Source organism: Podarcis bocagei (assembly GCF_964188305.1).
Source record: "Podarcis bocagei genome assembly, chromosome: 11".
NCBI lineage: Eukaryota > Metazoa > Chordata > Lepidosauria > Squamata > Lacertidae > Podarcis > Podarcis bocagei.
The window spans coordinates 26,984,945-27,005,208 of record NC_138136.1 but is presented as its reverse complement, the minus strand read 5'-3'; the positions used below and the strand labels follow the sequence as shown (position 1 = coordinate 27,005,208).

The 20,264-nt window shown below is 41.9% G+C and overlaps 1 protein-coding gene across 2 annotated transcripts in view; it reads right to left on the bottom strand.

Moving 5' to 3' along the window:
• Positions 1–20,264, bottom strand: part of CHD1 (chromodomain helicase DNA binding protein 1) — a 51,511-nt gene that overhangs the window by 6,523 nt on the left and 24,724 nt on the right. For both annotated transcript variants that reach the window (XM_081212314.1, XM_081212315.1), the window contains exons 15-29: positions 19,240–19,428; positions 18,908–19,070; positions 18,313–18,465; positions 18,134–18,205; positions 17,076–17,225; positions 15,501–15,649; positions 14,802–14,898; positions 14,621–14,716; positions 13,633–13,809; positions 13,333–13,493; positions 12,354–12,395; positions 11,191–11,321; positions 2,493–2,631; positions 1,670–1,820; positions 39–161 (exon numbers count right to left, since the gene is read on the bottom strand). In XM_081212314.1, coding sequence (XP_081068440.1) covers positions 39–161; positions 1,670–1,820; positions 2,493–2,631; positions 11,191–11,321; positions 12,354–12,395; positions 13,333–13,493; positions 13,633–13,809; positions 14,621–14,716; positions 14,802–14,898; positions 15,501–15,649; positions 17,076–17,225; positions 18,134–18,205; positions 18,313–18,465; positions 18,908–19,070; positions 19,240–19,428 — 1,993 coding nt within the window. The remainder of the gene's footprint in view (positions 1–38; positions 162–1,669; positions 1,821–2,492; positions 2,632–11,190; positions 11,322–12,353; positions 12,396–13,332; positions 13,494–13,632; positions 13,810–14,620; positions 14,717–14,801; positions 14,899–15,500; positions 15,650–17,075; positions 17,226–18,133; positions 18,206–18,312; positions 18,466–18,907; positions 19,071–19,239; positions 19,429–20,264) is intronic.

Sequence of the window (20,264 nt, the reverse complement as noted above, 5' to 3'; positions counted from 1 at the left end):
GGTGCACTTAAAAAGATAATACACAGAAAATAACTTACTGCTCCAGATAGTCTTTGTGCTTCCTTCCTTGCAAGATCCTTACTGAGTAATTTTATGAGGTAGTCTGCACGGGTCTGTAACTGTTTGGCTTGGGGTTTCTTATCTGGATCATCTGGTAGAATCTGAAAGGGCAATTTAAGATGATTTTTTTTCCAAGTACAGAGAGTTTTATCAGCTTGATGGATAAGAAAAGATTCACTAATCTGGGGAAAGCTGTCTGAATCTAGATTCTTTCAGCACAACTTTCTTTTTCTTATCAAAAATGGAACACAAGAGTTCTTAAAATGCCTGGTTTTCACCTGATCCCTAAAGATATCTAATGAAGGCGCCAGGCAAGGCTCCCTAAGGAGAGCATTCCACAAGCAGGGAGCCACCGCAGAAAAGGCCTGTTCTCATGTTGCCACCCTCTGCACCTCTCATGGAGGAGGCACACAAAGAAAGGCCTCAGATGATGATCGCAGGGTGAGGCAGTTCATATGGAGAGAGGGGGTTCTTGAGGTACTGCAGTCCCGAGCCATTTAAGACTTTATAGGTAAAAACCGGGATGTGAGGTGGTGCTGTGGTCTAAACTATTGAGCCTCTTGGGCTTGCTGACCAGAAGGTAGGCGGTTCGAATCCCCGCGACGGGGTGAGCTCCTGTTGCTCGGTCCCAGCTCCTGCCAACCTAGCAGTTCGAAAACACTTCAAAGTGCAAGTAGATAAATAGGCACCGCTCTGGCGGGAAGGTAAACGGCACTTCCGTGCGCTGCTCTGGTTCGCCAGAAGCGGCTTAGTCATGCTGGCCACATGACCCGGAAGCTGTACGCCGGCTCCCTCAGCCAATAAAGCGAGATGAGCGCCGCAACCCGAGTCGGCCACGACTGGACCTAATGGTCAGGGGTCACTTTACCTTTAGGTAAAAACCAGCACTGGAAGCTAAGTGCAGTTGACCCAGGATTGTGGTAATAAACCCACTGGAAGCCAGTGCAGTTGACCCAGGATTGTGGTAATAAACCCAAACTGTCTTGCCCTGGTGAGCAACCTGGCTGCCAAATTCTGTACAAGCTGAAGTTTCTGAACCATCTTCAGAGGCAGCCCCACATATAATGCATTGCAGTAATCTATCCTAGAAGTTATCAGAGCATCGATAAGAGAAGTTAGGCTATTCCTGTCCAGATGGGGTGCAGCTGGGCCACTAGCTGAAGAGGCCACTGGAGCCTCAAGCAACAGCAATGGAACCAGAAGTACCCTCAAGCTACATACTCGCTTCTTCAGAAGGCGTGTAACCCCATCAAGAGCAGGCAACCTCCCACCCACACTGTCTAGGGAACCGCCGAATAAGTGCCGCAATCTTATCTAGACGAAGCTTCAATTTGTTGGCTCTCATGCTGTCCATTAGAGAGGAAAGACAATAATAATGCACCAGTAACAAAGGAAGCCCTCTGTAAAATTTTCCAGGGATACCATGGAATAACTAAAAATATAAAAGACTAAAGTGGGAATGCAGAGTGTGAGAAATGAGATACAACAGTCAGGCTCATCTAAATGTCTCAAATCAGAATACAGTCCACTTGGCTACCCCCGTAACCATTCAACCAGCAATTTTTGATCTCCTGAATAACATTATGTTCAGACAGACAGCAGAACTTACCTTGTGTGTCAAGTTGAGATCTGGGTCCATTTTGATCATTTCCCAACTACCATATCCATATTCATATATGCCTATTAGAAGATTAGAGTCATCTTCCCTGCCCCAGTCTATATCAAAATGAGCAGCCTTAGTATGACAAGGAACGGTGTATCTAAATGAAAAACAATAAGTTCACAAGCTATTTGTATTACCTCTACTGGCAGCTAGATACAATATAATCATTAAAAAAGGAAGCAAAAACAGAAGTTTAATGGCACTCTTCCCCTAAAGAGTTCAGTGTAGACCACATGGTTCCCTTTCATTTTATTTTTACATCAGTGCTATGAGCAATAGTGACCCATGTGTGGGGCAAGCCATGGTGCTACCCTCTGGTACTGCTGCAAATTACCTGGAAGGGCTGGGGGGGGGGGAGGGGAGAGAAACGTAGTGACAAAACTGTGAAGGCACACTGGTGAGAGTGCCATACTGACTCTGTTGGTCCATCTGCATAGCCTTGACCTCGCCACGCCTCTGCCCAACCCCCTCCCAGGTAAGTTGCAACAATGCTGGTATCAGAAAGGGGGCTCTACCAAATAGGCCATGAGTTCCTGAACTATCAGGCACTCTAACCACTATACGACACTTGCTCTGCTCTTCATGGGTCTCACTCCTCAGATCTGTGCATATGAGTGGCTAGAATAGGAAAAAAGCTAGATCAGCTGTGGCAAAAGCAAGGGGTGCTGTTATGCAAATGGAGATATTCAAACTCCTGAATAATGATGTGGTCAGAACTCCCTAGCAACATACACCCCCCCCCAATCAAAATAAAACAAATGTAACAAACCTCTTCCTTTCCTCTGGATCGGAGGGAATGGATTTATGCAACGGTTCTAGCTCTTCTTCATGTGAGATGACTAGTTTTGCATTTACTTGCACTCCTGATATTCGGAACGTTGGGCCTTTAACTTTTCCAAGTCTGCCCCCTTTCAAATAAGAATATACAACAGGTAAATGTTAGGTCAGTTTTATGCATCACTATTCCAAAATGTGAAGGAACAAGATGCCCTTTTGACATGAGGTCACTAGAAGGAAGAGGTAATCAATACAAATGTGCTTTAAGGGCATGAACCAACAATGTGCCAGACAGGAAAAAAAGCAACAAGGAAGGCTGCTGACATGGACTAACAGTTTCAGGTCAAGTGAAGAATATGGCCTCACTTATACCTCACACACCTACGTAAATCTTATCACAACATAACTTATTCCATTAATTGGTAACATCCAGCTTTTGTGCTTCAGCCAAAAAGACACCCAGAGCAGTTTCAATCAATCAATTTCTTTATTCGACCGATAGTCAGAATTAAAACATTACACAATAATTATAAACTATAACATCATAGGAGATACATAGGTAAGGTAGGGCCACAGAAATAGACCTCTCACAGATAACCCACATCAAAGCATTCAGTTATACGTTTCCGACGCTTGAGTGCCAGGAAAAGAAATTTAGCCACTGACAAGGTTGTTTTCCCAGAAGACTTATTTAGCAGATATGCTGTCTGGATTCCTCTTTGTCGGGAACTGAGCTGGGGTAAGTATGGAGTTATAAGATACTGTCTTAAATCGTTGTAGAAGGGACAGCTCAATAAAATGTGCTCTGTGGATTCTACCTCACCCAATGCACAGTGGCATAATCTCTGGTCATATGGAACTCCTCCATATCTTCCCTTCAGGACCGCCGAGTCAAGAACATTCAGCCTAGCCGCAGTAAATAGTCTGCGGTATTCCACGTAGTGGATATCCGCCAGGTAGCGAGCTGGGGCAGCCCGATACAACTGCTCCCCCAGAAACAACCCAGGTTTCACACGGGCTATGTCCTCCTGTCTGGCAATATCCCTTAATCTTTGCGCGATCACCGCCTTTGCGTGGCTATACGTCATGGACTCTATATAAAGGGAGGACAACCCACACTTCTGCACTTCCTCCACTATCTCCCCTTCCCATGGAGATTTAAAGTTATCCCTCAGAATCAAGGGGGCCAAACCCAGCGGTCTGAAACAGAGCTTGAGCCATAGCCATAGCTTCGCTTTCAGGGCCACATACCTAAAGGCTTGGCAACCGGTTTCCAATCTCATGATCGCGCCTGCCACGGAGGGGGGGATCCTGAGTATGGCCCTGAGGAATTGGGTTTGGATAGATTCCAATTTTTCAAAATCCCTACGTGAGCCCAAGGCAATGCCCACCAGCAGAAGAGGGAGGACTTTCATTTTAAAGAGACGTAAGGCAACATTGACAGTCTGTGCCTGTTTCTTGGAGTACAGGGTTCTAATCGCCAGGGCTGCTTTGGATGCGTTCGAGGCTATGTATTCTCTGTGCGCCAGGAAGGACCTATTTGATCTTACAACCTGACCCAGGTATTTGAAGCAACTGACCTGCTCTAAAGGAATACCATTAATTGACCATAAATTAGGTTTCGGTCGAGCAGCAAAGACCATTATTTTGGTCTTGGCATAATTTAATTGGAGCTCGTGTTGGGTCTCATATTCATGAAGAGCTCGAAGCATCCTCCTTAATCCGATGGGGGAGGTAGCTAATAGGGCGGCATCGTCCGCATACAGTAGGACATTTAAGGCTCGTCCTGCCAGTTTTGGTGGATGGAAATCAGCATTTGCCATATGCACCACTAGCGAATTAATATAGAAGTTAAACAGAGCAGGGGCAAGCAAACAGCCCTGTCTTACCCCCCTAGTGGTGGCAACCGGATTGGAGACTAGCCCCTTACTATCTATCCTAATCCTCAAGAGGGTATTTGTATGCAAATTAATAATCAGCAAGAGAAGGCGGCGGTCGATAGATGTCGCTGCCAATTTTGTCCATAGCTGGTTCCTGGGAATTAGATCAAAGGCCTGCTTAAAGTCTATAAAGGCGACGTGGAGGGCTTTTAGGCCATTGCCAGCGTACTTGGTGGCCAAGTGATTTAGGATTAAGATCTGGTCTGTTGTTGATCTTCCGGGGCGGAAACCCGCCTGCTCCTCTGCGATGATATTGTTGCTTTCCATCCAGGTCGTTAATTTGTTAAGTAGAAATCTTGAATAGATCTTCCCAATAACATTTAGCAGGCTAATTGGTCTAAAATTGGCCGGGTCTGTACGCGGCCCTTTCTTGTGAATTAACACAACCAGTGCAGAGTTCCAGCTTGGAGGAAATTGTGCTGTTTTGTTTATATAAGTAAAAAGAGCTGCTAGAGGTGGACACCACCAATCCTTATTGGCTTTAATAACATCTATGGAAATAAGATCGTCTCCGGGTGCCTTGCCCGCCTCAAATTGGCCTATAAGTGTTTCCACTTCAGAGAAGGTAACAGGATCCCACTCTGGCAAGGGGGCCAAATCTAACCTTCCTCCGCTGGGTGCGTGAGCTGCATATAAATCGGAGAAGAAGCTTTCCCAGGTGTCAGCTGAAATTTGAGGTTCTATCCTTGACAACGGTCTACCCAGGTATTTGGAAATTTGGTGCCAAAAGGAGGAGGGATTTCTATTTTCTGCAGCTTTTAGAAGGTTCTTCCATTCATTTCTTTCTGCCGCAAGCTTCTTTTCCTTTAATAGTGCTTTATACCTTCTCTTGAGGTTCATAAGGTGACTGCTAGGTGCGGGGTCATTTGATGCCCTATATGCCAAGAATTCGTTATATAGGTTGTTCTTGAAGAGTCTACATTCCTCGTCAAACCACTTTTTATGAGAGAAATGGTTACTATTCATTACCGGGGTCTTAGCCAACGAAGGTTTTAGCAGTTCTACTAAATTGTCATATATTGGCAGTGGCTCAACTGCCTGGATAAGGGAGTCCCTTGTCTCTTGCAGTTGGTCAGACCAAAGGAGTTCATTTATCCGTTGAGCAATATTGTCGGTCCATTTTAGGGCAGTGGGCCTCATCTGAAGCTGGTTATTTGTAATAGGCACACAGGAATAGGTAGCCAATTCTCCATCCAGGGTCAGAGAAAGTTCTAATGGAAAATGGTCACTTTCCAGCCTCGTTACCACCCTAAAGTTGGAAATTTTGGGAATTAGGTCTACTGATGTCCAAATAAAGTCTATGGTAGAGGCTCGGGAGCCTGACCAGAAAGTAAATTCGGCAGGGTAATCAGAACTGAGAGCTCCGTTTAAAAGGTGAAAATTAAGAGCCATCAAGGTTTGTCTACATTTAAAACCTGCATATGTAGCAACACTGTCTTTAAAATTCCTAGGTAAAAGGTCTGAGGTTAAAATGGGTAGTGAGGGATATTTATTATACTTAGCAAATAATGATTTATCAGAGTGAGACAATCGGCCATTGAAATCTCCTGCAACTAGGAAGGTGGCTTCAGGATATTTCTCTAGGAGAGTTTCAAGAGTCTGTTGAATTTCCCTCCATCTTTGGTCCACCAGGTTTTTCTTATAGATTGGGTGCAAATAAACATTAATCACCACAAACACTTCCTCCGCTGTTTGTAGCTTTACACCCAGCATGGATGACGACTGGATGTCGATTTGTTCCACCTGCAGGTTTAAGGCCAAAGAAACTAGGGTAGCCAACCCACCTTGTGGTCTGCCAGATGATAGTAAATTCTGTTGTGCATTCAGGTAGAAGCCCTTATACCCTGATAGGGAGAAGCCCTCACAAGCCCAGGTCTCTTGCAGCAAAAGAATATGACTGCCTTTTATGTAGGCGACAAAGGATGGATCCATCAGCTTAGGTTTAATGCCAGCTACATTCCAGGATAAGAAAGTAAGTAATCTCCTGGTCACCCCTTCGAGTCATGCTGGGCCTTGCGGAACCAGCACGGCAGAATCCACCTGGGAATGCACGCGGCGAGGGGGGACAATAGGCTGGAAGAAGGAAGTAATTGTAGCTTGCTTACCAGGCAATTTCCGAGCACCACTTACCGCAGCAGCAGCCATGGTTTGAGGCTTAATTATTGGTAGCTGCAGGGATGGATTCTGGTGCACAGGAGTATCACTTAACGACAGGTCCATAGACTCTACATTTAAAGTATGCTCTAAGATTGAGGGGGGTGGGCCTTTTGGATCTGCGGATGCTGTAGGGAACATGCAGTGTAAGGCAGGTGGAAGGCATCCTTTTCGGTTTGCCTCCAAAAGAGCATCCAGTCTTGCCACAGCTTCCGAGTTTGACCAGAGGGTTGTCAAATCTTCCACTGTATCCTGCCCGGGCTTGACATCCCGAGGCCGTGTACAGCCAGGTTGCAGATCAAAGGTCGTTAAAGCAGGTACCACTTGGGCTTGTGTAGACTGATCTACAATTGGTGAGGAATTCATCTTATTTACATGAGCATGATCTTCTGAGTTACGGAGACAGAGTAGCAGCTCGTCCAATCTGTCTGTTATCTCTGTCCGCTCCAGTTTTGGCAATTGGGAGAAGGATAGAAGTAACTCACGCTCTGTAGAATTCTCCAGATGTATAGCCTTTGTCAGAGGAGGCAGGGGGGCGTCAATCCAGCTGATTAGATCTGCGGCCAGGGGAGTTGGGGTCGTGGCAATTGGCGGACCCTCAGACTTATCTGCTTTCTTTTTGAACAAGCAGTTTGGTAAGAGGGGGCAGATCTTGGTATTGGTAAAGACTCTTGTAGCAAGGATTCCATAGTTAATTAGAAGGCTTCTTGAGGACATAATAAGTGCAGGGAGCTTTTTGGTTTTAAAGGAGAGCAGCACTCTCTGCCTCTGAGGTCTGCTGCTAATATGATCAATATGCCTCAGGTCAATAGAGCTAGGGATTACCCTCAGAAGCTCCGCTAGGTGTCTCCTTATATCACTCTTATAATGCCAGTTTATTACCTTGCCTCTAAAGGGGCAAACCGTTAGGCAGATTTTGGTAGCTTGCAGCAGCAGTTTGTGAGGAGGTGCAGACTGTTGTTCCTTCTTATTTTGCTCACCTTGCTCACTTTTCTGATTGCCAGCAGTTTGAGGAATTATACAGGAGGTATGAGGTAAAACGGGTGCTCTGGGCATTTGTAAGGGCTTCATCTCAGGTGGTACATCAGGGGAACTGTCTTTACCTGTTAGGGATACAAGCGAGATAATCTTCTCCAAGGATCCTCGGATGTCTTTTATGTATTTAAAGATATAGTCCACTGTTCTAGCAACCAGGTCTAAAGTAGATGAGTGTTCAAATAGTATCTCATCAATGCAGCCCCCACGGGCTCCAGTGCAAACACTCGAGTGGATGCCAGCATCACCACCGCTTGAAGGTCTAGTAGGCAGGTCATCAAAAGGTTCCTTCACACTGGTTTCCCCGTCATTCATCTCCGCCAGCAGTGCGAAAGAGTTTGAAACCGGGACATTAAAAACATCCTTTGTACCTTCAGATTCGCTAATTTTTGATTGTTTAGCAAGAGGCAGGCATCTCAGTTCCTCTGTGTCGTCTATATCTCTGGAATCTCTGGTACGTTTCCCAGTTCCTCTCCCACAAGCAGGGCTGTATAGTTGCTTAGTCATTTCTCTCTTCATGCAACCGCCCCAGTTTCAAGGTTAATGGTTGTCTCCCCGATAGAAAAAGGCGTCCTCCTACTCACTAATTTAAAACTAAGACTAAAAACTAAAAACTAAAGTTAAAAGTTAAAAGGTTAAAAGGTTTCTATGCTCATTAAAACAATGTTAAAAGATAAATCAGGGAGCTCACACTCACGCTGACTAAGTGCCGTTCGCCATCTTGGAAAACCACGTGGTCTAATCCACCCAGAGCAGTTTAAAAAACAAGCAAGTTACTGTCCTGAGGTTTATAATCTACACCAGAGGTTTTCACGTTTTTGAGTCCACGGCTCCCTTGACCAACTACATTCTTCCGGTGGCACCCCTGTGGGGCTCAGGAGCCCAGTTATGTCAACCCTTGTCTGCAGAGCTGGCAGCCTCTCACCCTTTTTTTGAACACCCTCCCTTGTGGAGTGTTCCCTCAGCCTCCTATCCCCTCTCCTTGGGAGACCGCTGGGCAGCAGCAGCTGCAACTAATAGCTGTGCAAGCCTTTGAAAGGCAGAGATGTGAGAGGGCATCAGAGGAAGGGAAGGGAAGGGATAGAGAAGGGAAGAGGGACAGAGGCCAGTGCTGCCCGTGGCACCCTAACCATCATTCAAGGTACCCCATGGTGCCATGGCACACTGGTTGAAAACCACTGATCTAAACAGACAACACAAAATGAAAAAGGAATGGGAAGAGAGGAGGGGGTGGGGGGAAGCAAGACCAGGCTCCAGTTTTTAAAGTGTTTATGAAAACAGGCTGATTTGGAAACATCTGCATCCCATCTCCTGCTCTCTACTCTGCAACCTAATGGAATGGTTGCTGTTAGGTAACATTTGAAAAGCCAAGAGCAGCTGGCCTGTCAGCAGAGCTGACAGAGTGGTAGGTGATGTGATGTTACTACAGTGGACAGTGTATATACTTCCCATAGACCCACAAAACACACAGTACAACAATAGTATATGTGTCAACAGCTATTTTGCTTCTTATAGCAAAATTCAAGCTTAAACTGAAGAAAGTAGGAAAAACCACTGGGCCGGTAAGATACAATCTAAACCAAATCCTTACTTCCTACACAGTGGAAGTGAGGAACAGGTTTAAGGATTTAGATTTGGTGGACAGAGTGCCTGAAGAACTATGGATGGAGGCTCGTAACATTATACAGGAGGCAGCAACTAAAACCATCCCAATGAAAAGGAAATGCAAGAAAGCAAAGTGGCTGTCCAACGAGGCCTTACAAATAGCGGGGGAGAGAAGGCAAGCAAAATGCGAGGGAGATAGTAAAAGATAAAGGAAATTGAATGCAGATTTCCAAAAAATAGCAAGGAGAGACAAGAAGGCCTTCTTAAACGAGCAATGCAAAGAAATAGAGGAAAACAATAGAATGGGAAAAACCAGAGATCTGTTCAAGAAAACTGGAGATATGAAAGGAACATTTCGTACAAAGATTACCATAATAAAAGACAAAAGTGGAGTACGACAAGGCTGTATATTGTCTCCCTGGGTATTTAACTTATATGCAGAATTCATCATGCGAAAGGCTGGACTGGATAAATCCCAAGCCGGAATTAAAATTGCCGGAAGAAATATCAACAACCTCAGATATGCAGATGATACAACCTTGATGGCAGAAAGTGAGGAGGAATTAAAGAACCTTTTAATAAGGGTGAAAGAGGAGAGTGCAAAATATGGTCTGAAGCTCAACATCAAAAAAACCAAGATCATGGCCACTGGTCCCATCACCTCCTGGCAAATAGAAGGGGAAGAAATGGAGGCAGTGAGAGATTTTACTTTTTTGGGCTCCATGATCACTGCAGATAGTGACAGCAGTCACGAAATTAAAAGACGCCTGCTCCTTGGGAGAAAGGCGATGGCAAACCTAGACAGCATCTTAAAAAGCAGAGACATCACCTTGCCAACAAAGGTCCGTATAGTTAAAGCTATGGTTTTCCCAGTAGTGATGTATGGAAGTGAGAGCTGGACCATCAAGAAGGCTGATCGCCGAAGAATTGATGCTTTTGAATTATGGTGCTGGAGGAGACTCTTGAGAGTCCCATGGACTGCAAGATCAAACGTATCCATTCTTAAGGAAATCAGCCCTGAGTGCTCACTGGAAGGACAGATCGTGAAGTTGAGGCTCCAATACTCATGAGAAGAGAAGACTCCCTGGAAAAGACCCTGATGTTGGGAAAGATGGAGGGCACAAGGAGAAGGGGACGACAGAGGACAAGATGGTTGGACAGTGTTATTGAAGCTACAAACATGAGCCTGACCAAACTGCGGGAGGCGGTGGAAGACAGGACAGCCTGGCATGCTCTGGTCCATGGGGTCACGAAGAGTCGGACACAACTAAACGACTAAACAACAACAACAACAACAACAGCTATTAAGGTATAAGATTGGCCTTGCTAGCCAACAGAGGAGCTTTAGCTTCTCAGCCCTTTGGCTAAGATCAAGTGTAGAAATATACAGTAACAATACCCAGCACGAGCCATTGTCTACCCCAACCCTTTTCATATTAGGGTCACTTCACATGTTTTCTGTCTGTGTCCTCAAGAATGGACAAACTAATGTATGAACTGCAGTTATGATTCAGGTAGGTAGCTGTGTTGGTCTAACACAGTCGAAATAAATAAATAAAAATAAATAAATAATTGTCCAGTAGCACCTTAGAGACCAACCAAGTTGGCTCTAGGTGTGTGCTTGCATCTGAAGAAGTGTCCATATACACAAAAGCTTACACCCAGAACAAACTTAGTTGGTCTCTAAGGTGCTACTGGAAATTTTATTTATTTTATTTATTTGTACAGTTATGAGTATAGCTGGTTTGGAGCTAGGAAGAAGCACCATAACAGTCATGGGAACTACTGACAATCCCATATCCCTGTTCAAAGGATGTGTTTGTCCACTCAGGAACATGGCCAAGGAAGGTTGACACCGCTTGTGTGGGCAGAAAAAGAAGTTTCACAGGAGCTCACTTCTTTAGTTCTTGGCATGGGTTATAAGCAATCTCTCCCTCCACCCCCTGGAAACTGTACCTGCTCTTTCTTGTCCAGATGAGATGTCCTTTAAAGCCTTGATACATCCATTATGTACCAGCTCTCCAAGCCGTCTAAGGTCTGTCTCAGATTTATCGACTAATTCAGCATCTCTTGCTATGGCATCTAACCTGCAACAGAGCAGAAGTATCATAGCTCTCGTATCAGTATGTGAGAAATGAAAAACAGAATATGCATTAATTCTAGATACAGTATTTATACAACCTTCTTAATGAGGAAATTCAAGACGTCAACCCTCCCCAATAGCCTCTTGTAGTAGCAGTCCCTGGTAGTCACAGCAGGCAATGGATGCATATTATTTTATTTTAAAAAAATACCAGTTCTACACTAGCCTCCCCAGGTGCTCTAACAAGGCACACTTGTTCTTTGGTCACTCAGCATACTGCACTGGCAAATTCCTTATCCATTGTTCTGGCAGAGGCTGATCTCCCCTCAGCAATATGAGTAGATTCCTCCCATCCCAAGCTTCTAACACACCCAGTAGGAGCCCGCTGCTAATTTCAGAGAAAGAGGGTTTGATTAGACATAGTCCCTTGCTAACTGAGTAATGTAAATTAGCTTTAGGACAATTTTTCTCTCTTTCTAAAACACACACCTGCTCTGTGTTAGAAAAATATCACGTTACTGGACATCTCAGGTGTGAATTATGCTTCTGACTTTGCTTGCTGCCTCTTACATCTTTGGAGTGCAAGTCTCCTGTTATGTCCAAACATGGCAACTATGGTCACCATGCTCAGAACAAGCCAGGGTCTCCAGCCAACTTCAAACCAAGAAATAGATTTCCTGAATTATCATGGGGGGCCAAGCAGAAATAAGATGCCATGGTTTGAGGCAAAGCTTGCACTAAGCTATGTTTTGTTTGTTTGAACTGCACCACTCAGTTTACTGACTCCCCCCAAAATAGCAAAACCACCTTATCTCTGCTCCTTGAACATGCAAGGAGCAGTATTAATAATTATACTTCCCCATGAATAAATGGATTTTAATACCTACAATCATATTTGCAATGGAAAAATATATCCATCACCATTTCAATGAATGATCACCAAAACTTCAATGCTGTTTTTGCCTTTTAAAAATGCAGTGCAGGAATACTTCATTATAATTTAAAAGGTTCCCAGCTGCTAGGTAGGCAAGCTTACCTTTCAAGAGGTCCCCCAAATTTCTTGTAACTCTTGATAAACCTTTTTTGTAAAAACAAAAAGTGATATGTTAATTACGTGGTCCTTATATCATATCTTTTTCAAGATAAACCAGTAAAATATGCATGCAAGAAAAATACACTACGTAAAGTTAAGAAGGGAAAATATTTGGTAACTTCAGTGAATAAAGACAATCTATAGAGGATCTTCTACTGAAGTTAGCGTGCCCACAAAGAATCTATATGAGAGAATATAATGTGTAAATACAAAGCTAAGTTTCAAAATTCTTTTTTAAAAAATGTACTATCTTCCACAAATAATATAAAAAAGGTCTCGATCCTATATGCATTTACTCAAATGTAGGTTCCACTGAGCTTTTTGTGGGGATGGGATTGAAACCAAAGTCACTTCAGAAACCGATGTTTTAGGTTGTCAAAATATGGCAATGGAGAGTAAGAATACTTTTTAAATTATGAAAGTAACCAGATTCATGTTTACTACAGTAAAGTGTCTAATATGTCAAAATAGATACTATTAAATATTTCCATACACTACCAGATGCCATGCAGAGAGAAAGAGATGCTGGACTACAACCTTCTCTATACTGAATTGCCATTATAGATTATATAAATATTAATTTATTTCAATCCAAAATCCATGCTATTTGGCAACCCAAGCAAAAGGAAATAATTTGAGTTTCTTTCTAAAATGGCTTGTAGAACTTTAAATGGGGTGGGGAAGATGCAGGTACTGCGATATAAACCCAAAATTCTGTAAATGTAACCACTCTATTTGAATTCAAACAAACATGTACCCTCAATGTAATAGCTTAATGTAATGTGTGAAACAGTATTTATCAAAGTAATTTAAAAGGAAGCGTGATTTTTAAGACATGTAACATACAAGCATTTCAAACTTCCAATGAAGAATTTTCCTATTACTTTCCCCTTGTAGATCTTCCCCCTTCCCCATTTCTTACCGCCGAATCTCTGCATCACTAAATCCTTTAATGTTTTCCCGTGGAATAGTCCGTGGTCTTCCACGTTTTTTGGGTCGTTTTCTTTCCGAGATGGAGTCACTATCTGATCCAGAATACCTTCTGTTTCTACAACGTCTGCCTTCGCTTCCGTTGAAGCTGATCTGTATTTTTTATTTTAAAAAACAGTGCAAAATTTAAGTGTTCCATTTCTGAAACTAAAGCAAATTTCAACATTTCAAGTACAATTTGTTCCAACACAAAACGCAATGGGAAGGAAAGCCTCTCAAAAGTAATCTTTACCTGTTTTGCACAGTTTCTCATTCTGGGTAACATATAAATTTCTTCCAGTTCCTTTTGCCTTTCCTCTTCTTCTAATCTTCTCCTATGGACCTCTGGAATGATTTCTTCCCAGTTCCTTGAATTTTGTTCAGGCTCCAGTTCAATGTCATCTTCATCCATATTGGAGAAATTTGCCACCTGTTAAAATGGTAGTTTTGATAAAAGTAATTACAAATGACAACACACTCCAAATACAAGAAACAGGGCTAACCTGAGCATCATGACTTCAATGGGCCAACTCTAAGCATGATTAATCTGGGATCCTATCCTTTGTGCACTCTTCCCCAAATGTGTTTTGGTCATCTTTTCTGCTTGTCTGTGTTAGAGGCCCTAGCATAAAGTTACTGAGGGCTTGCTAACTTACAGACCAATCTTATGCATGCTAATGTGGAAGTTAAGTTCCAGCAAGTCCAATTACTTACTCTCAATACTTACTCACAGGATAGCAGCCAGAGTGTCAGATGATTATATATTTATTTATACACACTATACCTCTCCAGAAACTCAAGGAAATTTCTAACAACAATAGTAAGCTTTCCTCTTTTCTCTCTGGAGTCCATACAGGTAGGACCATGCAGTGTTTGTCTGAGGCCCAGGGCAGGAATCTTGCTAGAATAAAGTTATAAACTCAAACAAAAAAAATCATCTGGTCCCTGGTGGGGGGCCCTTGCCAGTTTAGCTTTCCGAGGCAAGTGTACCTGCCTCCCCCTTTATGGGTCTGCATACAGGGAAGAGGCACAAAAATTCTTAGTGAGCTTTTTAAAAAATAAAGAAATTTCAACATTCAAGTGTTTAAAAAGGGGTAGAGGTGACCACATTCTTCTAAACAGATTTTGAAAAACTGTTTCCCGAGGAAAAACTTGGAGCTTTTAACAGAAAGCATTTCTAAAATGGAGTTGCTTTTAATAATTTTTGCTTAACATAATTATGCAATGAAAAAGTACAGTACCTTAAACTGGGAAAGCAATTCATCTCCGACACTTAACGGGCCAGTTTCATTTTCCCGTGTTTCAGCCCTCTTCAAGATTTCATCTATGTCCATTTCCTGAAAAAAAAATTAAAACAAATCTTACCGGTGGAATGTTGATTTGAATAGACCAAAAAATCAAATGCTAGGATGTTAACCTTACTTGTGGCTCTTGTTCTTCACCTTCCAGTTCCTTAAAAAGTTCCTCAGCACCAAACTTTAAAATAGCTGACAGCTCCTCTTTGTTAAAAGGAGTAGAGCTAAAAATAAAGGGAACATGTTACTCTTTTACTCAGCACAAGGCACAAAAATGTGCGTCTCTAAGATACTAGATGCCCACAGACAATGAGCTGACACATTCAATCAATAACATAAATTCAGAGTTTCTCCTAGAATTGTGTCTTGGTTCCTTAAGCTTCTTAGGTCACCGTAATCCACAGCAATAGGGAAAACGTCAGGCAGAGGGATTCTCTTCCTTTGGTTACTGCCCTCCTTCCTTCAACCCTCCCTTATGTTTATCTTTCTATTATTATATTTTTCAGCAGTTCTGGTTCAATTCAGTTTGGCTCCTTCAGAACCATTGCTCTAATAAGGGAGGAAGGAATCAGTCTGAAGCCATCTTCTATCATTTGAGAAGGGCAGAAAGGACTGCATGATGGGATAGCAAGTGATATCTCAGGTGAGCTGTTAGCTTCAGGAGCCAGGAGATTTAGCCCTGACATCCTGAGAGAAAGAAGATAATTGGCAAGTTTTGTAACCTTAGATAAGTCAACATAACTCCCTTAACATTGTGAAGGATTATCTGCACATTTTTGGGAAGCTGTCTGTTAGATATGCTTATAGTTCATCCCCAAAGGTATACCTAGAAGGTGCAGAACCTGTGTGCAGCACAGTCTTTCCTGTAGTGTCCATTCTCTGAATGACAAGGTGATCTAAAACCATTTTCTTCTTGGCTCTTTCCAGGATATCTTCCTCTACAGAACCTTTAGTGACTAGCCGATAAATGTTTACCTGTGAACAACCAAACAAAAAATAAAGATTTACGGGAATCACTAAAGTAATAGGAAATAATGTGAAGTTTTAGTCACAAATAAAACTCCCGAATGCCTTGGGAGTCGAACGTTCTGGCTCCCGAATGATCAAAAACTGGAAGTGAGTGTTCTGGGTTTCCGAACGTTTTTTGGAAGCTGAACGTCCGGCGCGGCTTTCGCTATTGTTTCCGGTGTGCCTGTGCAATAGGGAACCAATTGGAAGCCACGTCTTGGTTTCCAAGCGTTTCGGAAGTTGAATGGACTTCCGGAATGGATTCCGTTCGACTTCCAAGGTACGACTGTATATTAAATTCAAAATGGCATTCATATTTTTAACTCCTCTTAAATGTGTAATGCGCTTGGAGCAATTATGTGACAGTCTTTTAGAGGTATTTGAATGAACAGTATATTCCAACAAGACACGTTTCTACCTCCAGAGGCTGCAATTCTACAACAAGAAACCATGCAAGCCCTCAATTCTGCAGTGACAATCAATTTCTGCTCTAACAACACAGGGGGTAGTGGCCCAGAGAGGATATTCTCTGTGGCAGCGCCTAAGTTGTAGAATTCCCTCCCCACAGAGGTGTGTCTGGCACCTTCAATGTACAGCTTCTGGTGAACACTGAAGGTGCAGCTTATAACCCTGGCTTTTACATTTGAGGTATATATTTTTAGGATCCACCTTATTTTTGTGATTCTAAGTTGTTTTAAACTAGTGTTCATATTGTGTTTTAGTGTTGCAATCTGCCCTGGCACCTTAGGGTGAAGGGTAGGCAATAAATAAATAAAATTTCATATGTGAGTGCTGTTGCTGCTGTGAAACCCAAATCTAGTTTCCTATGGCCTTGCTATCAGCATTTTCCCCTTTTGTGAATCTTCACTGCACAGATGCAAGGAGATGTTAGGCTGATCACAGTGGTGGAATATCTCCAGAACTCCATGGCTAGCCTGAAAGCTTTGTGCATAGTTTATGGGGAGCAGAGCTCCTCTGTCTCTGTGGAGATGGGAGCACACACAGTTCACTGCTGGTGGACTGCAGCCAAGGTATACGAAGCGTACTTGCACTCTTTTAAATATATTCTATCATAAACATTTATATGCTAGTACTGTGTTTGTTGGAGTCAGGCTGCTAGTTTTGGGAACTGGGCACATTAAAGTTGTCTTTCTATTAAAAAGTTGAATTCTTTAGTTAATTGTTAACACACACACACACACCAAACAAACCACATATTGATAAAGACAAGTAAACTAACACATCCATAAAACATGACCCAGACATTCAAACCACGTCACTTGAGGGGCGGGGGGAATAAACACAGATAAACACACGTATATATGTAAACTGGATTTCATATAATTTGTTCCTGTCCCCAACCAAGTACCTAAATCAAACAAGACATATGTACCTGTTTCTTCTGCCCAATCCTATGAGCTCTAGCCTGTGCTTGCAGATCATTCTGAGGGTTCCAGTCAGAATCAAATATAACAACAGTATCTGCAGATGCCAAGTTTATGCCTAGACCTCCAGCTCTGGTAGACAGTAAAAAGCAGAAGTCCTGAAATTAAGAGAGACGGGAAGACTGAAACAAAAACTGTAAAAGTATACCTAACAGGAGTGTTAACTGATACATTTTGACATTCAAAGTACTATATACATTAAAATTGTTTTAAACTACTTAAGAATGCAATTATTCTAAAACTGCCCAAAACTGTACCAAAACATTTGTCTCCAACACAAACAATGTTGTAAAAGTTACAGATAGGTAGCCGTGTTGGTCTGCCATAGTCAAAATAAAAAAATTCCTTCCTGTAGCACCTTAAAGACCAACTAAGTTAGTTCTTGGTATAAGCTTTCGTGTGCATGCACACGAAAGCTTATACCAAGAACTAACTTAGTTGGTCTTTAAGGTGCTACAGGAAGGAATTTTTTTAATGTTGTAAAATAAACTGCTAACCTTAAACAAAGTACTACAGTTCCATTTTGTAACATAAAATCCTGGATTTCACTATGAAGGTTTTTGTTATACAGTGGTGCCCCGCAAGACGAATGCCTCGCAAGACGGAAAACTCGCTAGACGAAAGAGTTTTCCGTTTTGGAGGTGCTTCGCACAACGAATTTCCTATGGGCTTGCTTCGCAAGACGACAATGTCTTGCGAGTTCCTGCTGGTTTTTTTCCCTTTCCCCCCCTTTTTCTAAGCCGCTAAGCCGCTTATCAGCTGATCCGATCAGCAGATAAGCCGCTAAAAGCCGCTAATAGCTCTAATCCGCTAATCTGTCAATGGGCTTGCTTCGCAAGACGAAAAAACCGCTAGACGAAGAGAATCACAGAACGGATTCTTTTCGTCTTGCGAGGCACCACTGTAGTTGTTTATAAGATGGGAAATATCCTTTTCTGCTGCTAGAAACAAAACACATTCCTTAAAAGATAAAACAAAACACAAAACAGGCAAGTGAACACCTTACCTCAGAACCTTCTGCATTAAAATGGTCCAGTGCTTGTTTCCTCAGTTCTCCTTTTATTGACCCATCTAGCCTCTGGAGAGAGAAAGACCAATTAGACTAAGACTGTGCTAGTGTGTAAACAGCATGAGGCCAACAAATAAATGTGCGTACAGTGATATAATTTAACAGTAAGCTCTTACCTGAAAGGGAAACTGACGATATTTCAAATATTCAGCAAGGATGTCCAGCATCCGCACCATTTGAGAAAATATAAGAACTCTGCTGCCACGTTCTCGTAAGCGAATCAGCAGCTTGTCTAAAAGAATGAGCTTCCCACTACTCCGGATTAAATTCTAGAAAGAAAACACAAGACATAAAAAAAATCAACGACTGCATGGAAGATATGTCTGTACATTAACGTTAATGCATTTTGTGGGAACTACCAGAAACCAAAGGTAGAAACCACAAATCAAAAATTTAAGGAAGTCTGAATATGCCTAACATGATTACATCTATTCCTGTGCACAGAATTCTTAGAGTTAAAAAGCTACACTATGCAGTGGGCAAGCAGAGGGAACATTCTCAGCTGCAGCACCTTGTTTATGGAACTTCCTCCCCAGATATGTTTACTTGGTGGTAATAATAATAATAATAATAATAATAATAATAATAATAATAATAATAATAATAATAATATAATCTTTCCTAGGCTATTTAATTAACATTGAAAAACCCAGTAATCTGATCATTGCATTTTAATTTGTTTTATATACAGAACAAGACGTGAAATTTTACCTGTAAGGCCTCCTGTTTAATATAGAATTCATTATCATCTGGTGGTTTAATGAGGTAGCAATGATTGCAACACTTTTTGAGCTCCATCATGACATTCAGAAAGCCTGAGGTACTGCCCTTTGAACCTTTACTTAAGGCTTTGTAATTCCTAGTTAAAATCCACCTGATATTTAAAAAAAAGTGTATTGTCAGTAAAGAAACTGTGGAAAACAGAAAATTTTAAAAAATGCTTGCAGGCAAGCAGGCAGGCAAACTCTTTACTGTATGAAAGAAACCTGCTCACTTTTCACTGTATGAATTATTTTGACAGCCACAATAAATAAATTACTTACTTATAATATTGCTTTTGCAATGCACTCATCTCCATTCTTAAAATTTGTTCAACCTTGGCAGGAAGAGATTTTTCTACGTCCTTCTTAACTCTCCTTAATAGAAATGGTTCGAGTTCTTTGTGAAGACTTGCATAGCCAAATTCCCTTCCTTTCCCATGTTCCTCTTCAAAATCTTCCCAAGAAGAAAACCTTCAATATAAAACGTAACATTCTAAATTGTGGCAAATTTTCAATATAACAATTGTGGTAGATTTTCAAAATGAACATACATGCTATGCCAGTAGTCTTACTGTACTATTATACATGACATCCTGGACATACACACAAGTTCTCAGACTTGAGAAAAACAAGCGTGTAATCAGCCAAGTTAGTAAGCCCATAGAAAATTTGAATTATGAAAAATAAATGACCCTTGTTTTTAAACATTTCACTAAGTTCTATGCTACTTAGTTTTAAAGCAGCTTAAGCACTGTACACATTCCTATACACACTTACTTAGCAGTAAGTCCCACTTGAATTTAATGGGACTTACTTCTGAGTGACATGCCAAAAAAGAAAAAAAAAGCTCTGCTAATTTATTCTCCCTTCTTTTCTGACAGTTCATCCCCATTTTAATTTCCTTCCACTTTGTTCATACTTGTCCATAAGAAAAATATGGGCAAGTAGCAATATTTAGGCTGTTGTCATTCTCTCAACATACTGAAGGAAAAGTAAAAGGTAAACAAACAAGACTTTACCGGGAGAGATATAAACGATTCTACTGGCAGAGATCATACGGATACAAAAAACCCCACCCCTGTCTTCAAAGGGTTCTCCAATAATCCCCAGCAAGATTCCTAGTATAGCCACAATGCTCAGGTTTCTATCTTAATAAAAATCTGTATAGTAGTTAGTAGAAGTAAACAAATAATCGGAGTCTTTTCAGCAGCTTTCTGTGGTTACACAAATTTACAAACTGCTAATGTAAGCACCCTTTAAAATTAAACTGGTCTAAGTGATTCTATTTAATTTATTTAAATTGGCTG